Source organism: Vombatus ursinus, unplaced genomic scaffold (genome assembly GCF_900497805.2).
Source record: "Vombatus ursinus unplaced genomic scaffold, bare-nosed wombat genome assembly UNPS02014785.1, whole genome shotgun sequence".
In the NCBI taxonomy this organism is placed as follows: Eukaryota; Metazoa; Chordata; class Mammalia; order Diprotodontia; family Vombatidae; genus Vombatus; species Vombatus ursinus.
In genome coordinates, this window is record NW_020954563.1 from 8,985,548 (window position 1) to 8,988,642 (window position 3,095).

Genomic DNA, 3,095 nt, shown 5'->3' on the forward strand with positions numbered 1-3,095 from the left:
CACCTCTAGAAAAGACCAAGCACTGGTAACACTTCTTAGTTTTGCCTATGAGACCTAAGCCTATTTCTGATTACTTAATGAGCTCCATATACAAAGACTGGATGCTTGGTGAGTTTTCCTCTTCATGATCTGGGATTTGCTTTGAAGGAAGTTTAGGGTGCCTTGTGAGTTCTTTTAGTGGGGAAAATGTCTTGGTATTTTTGCTCAAATTCCAAGTAAGTTACTTCCTGATACTAGAAAAGGATCTTAGGATCATTACATTTAGAACTAGAAAGGACAAGGGACCCTTATTTTTACAGAGAAGGAAATTAGCCCAGAAAGGGAAAAGAATTTATTTTAGGTCACATATAAGATCAGTAGAAAAGCTAAGATCTGAATCCAGCTCACTGGCCTCTCAGTCCAGGGATCTTTCCACTAAGCCATTTTAGATTCCTAGTCACTGCTTCTCAGGGACTCAAGGCCAGGTCACCAGATAAAGGGTGGGCATGAGGGGTGAGCAGGGTAGAAGATGAGTGATGAATACCACTAACACTGTCAGTCACAGTGGTAACAGGTCCATCGCTTGTGAAAGGCAGATCTCAGCTTTGTACTGAATTTTCACCCTTCTGCCTTCCTGCTCCCAAATTAGAGCTTAGAACAGTAGGAAATGGACTCGTTCCCTACCCCACACCCATCCTTTTCTCTAGCCTGGCCAGATGTCCTCTGATCAAGGCACAGGGTTCTAGGTAGAACAGATGGCATACCTGGTCTTGATCTACATCTTCATCTCCCGTGATGATGATGCGTTTCTCTATCCTGGTCTCAGAAAATCCTCCTTTCACAGTCTGAAGGGAGACATAGAAAAAGTTAGAAACTGTCTTATCCAATCCACACCTTCATTCACAGGTCAGAAGGTTAAGTCCTACATGGGGGAAGGTACTTAACCAGAGCAAGTGGAAGAGATGAGATTAGAACCCAGGGATATTTCTAAACTTTAGTTTACTGGCACCACCACAGGAAGTCTGTCCATGATCACCGCAAATCTATCCAGGGCCGTAAACACCCTCCCCTTTCATGCCCCCGTGCCGGGCAGAGGTATATTTGCCTAGTTCAGTAGTTGGGGAACCTGCAGCCTTGAGGCCACATACAGGTTCCCCCCTCCTGTAGTTACTCAAAACTTGAGAAACATGTCTGGTTTTTCTTTTTCCTCAATTTGTTTCCTCCTGCAGTTTGTTCTTCATTAAATCTGATCAGACACACTGAATCCTAAAAATTCTTTCTTTGAAATGCTTTTCAGGTCTGTCCCTTCTCTATGCCTGGCACAATGGCTTTCTCCACTGGGCCTGCCATGTCTAGTGTTGTGCAACATCCCAGACAAACTGATCCCCCTCTTTGTTCAATCATTTCAGTCCTGTCTGAATATCTGTGACCCCATTTGGGGTTTTCTTGGCAGAAATGCTGGAGTACCTAATTCCTTCTTAGCATTTCCTTCTCCAGCTCATTTTACAGATGAGGAAACTGAGGCAAACAAAATTAAGTGACTTGCCCAAGATCACACAGCTGTTAAGTATCTGAGGCTGCATTTGAACTCGCCTTTTTGATGCCAGGCCTAGTGCTTTAACCACTATGTCACCTAGTTGCCCCATCCCCCAAAAGCAGTGCTTCTATTATCAAAATAAGATAGGGCCCCGTCTCACTTGGCTCTGGCCTTCTTAGCCAACTTTCTTTCCAAAAGCACCCCAGCATAACCCCTCTGTTCCAATCTGGCTAGGGCCTTCAATGCTCTGCAATATGTACATTTGTTGCTGCTTCTATAGCCTGACTCAACTCATGCTGGTTCTTCTCTCCCCCTACCCAGAATGCTTTCCCAGTCCTATGCCTACCACCTATGTAAATTCTACTCAGATTTCAAGACCAGCTACAGTCTAACTTCCTGCTTAAAATCTCCCACCGATCTCCCTGTCTACTAAACTCCCAGCAAAAGGAACACGAGTAAACATTTCCATAGCGATTAGGGTCTGCAGCTTTCCTCCCAGCCCTACGACACAGATCAAGCATACAAGGTTCATTACCAGAGGATCTGCTGCCAGAAAGGATCTCCCCACCTTTTTATTTGGGGGCTCAGGGCGGTTGTGACCTGCCCATGGTCAAAAAGTTAGTGTAGACAGCAGAATTTGAACCCAGACGCCCTGACTTCTAGAGTCACCTCTCCCACTATCCCAAACTGCCTCTCATCACATCTTTCCAGCCCTCAGAGTCAGTATTCAACTGTGCCTTTAAGCACACAAAATTTTGCAGTTTGTTCTCATTTCAGGTGACTTTTAACCTCTTTCGCTAAATTGTGAATACCTTAGACAGAAGGACTATGTATGTCTTGCATTTCTTTTTTAATTTAATTTTATTACATTTTAAGTTGTGAACTCTCTCCCTCCCTCCCCACCCCACACTAGAGAAGGCTATCACTTGACACAGATACACATGCATACACACACACACACACACACACACACACACATATATAAAATGTAACAAAATTAAATTTAAAAAAAAAGAAGAAGAAAATATAGGACCTACATGGTCCTTCTCTGTAAGGTATGGAAAACACACTATGCATAATTCTATTTATCAGTTCTTTGGAGGTGGACAGCACCTTCTTTCCTAGGTCCTCTGTAGTAGATTTGAGTATTTATAATACTCAGAATAACTTAGTCGTTCACAGTTATTCTTCGAACAATATTGCTACATGTCTTATGTTTTTTTAGTCTTCCCTAACACAGTTAGCATAGAACCGAGCTCATAGTAGGAGCTCAAAAAAATATTTCTTTTTGATCAGTAATAACCCTGAGAGAGAAACGTTAGGACTAGCATTATTTTCTCTATTGTAGAGGTGAAGAAACTGAATCTAGTCCAGAGCTTCCCACATGGCCCTCTAGTTTAGCCCCTGTCTCCCACACGGCCCTTTAGTCCCTTCCAGCCCAATCTAGTCTATCGCCTCCCACGTGGCCCTCCAGTTCCATTTAGCTCAATTTAGTCCAACATCTCCCATTTCTAATTTTGTTTTGTTCTTTTAATTTTTTTTTTTTTTTTTTTTTTTTTTTTTTTTTTTTTTTTTTTTT

At 42.5% G+C, this 3,095-nt stretch overlaps 1 protein-coding gene across 13 annotated transcripts in view; it reads right to left on the reverse strand.

The window, feature by feature from the left end:
- The window catches only part of EPB41L1 (erythrocyte membrane protein band 4.1 like 1), a 106,818-nt gene that overhangs the window by 8,098 nt on the left and 95,625 nt on the right, over positions 1–3,095 (reverse strand). For all 13 annotated transcript variants that reach the window (XM_027867186.1, XM_027867198.1, XM_027867193.1 and 10 more), the window contains one exon: positions 744–824. In XM_027867186.1, coding sequence (XP_027722987.1) covers positions 744–824 — 81 coding nt within the window. The remainder of the gene's footprint in view (positions 1–743; positions 825–3,095) is intronic.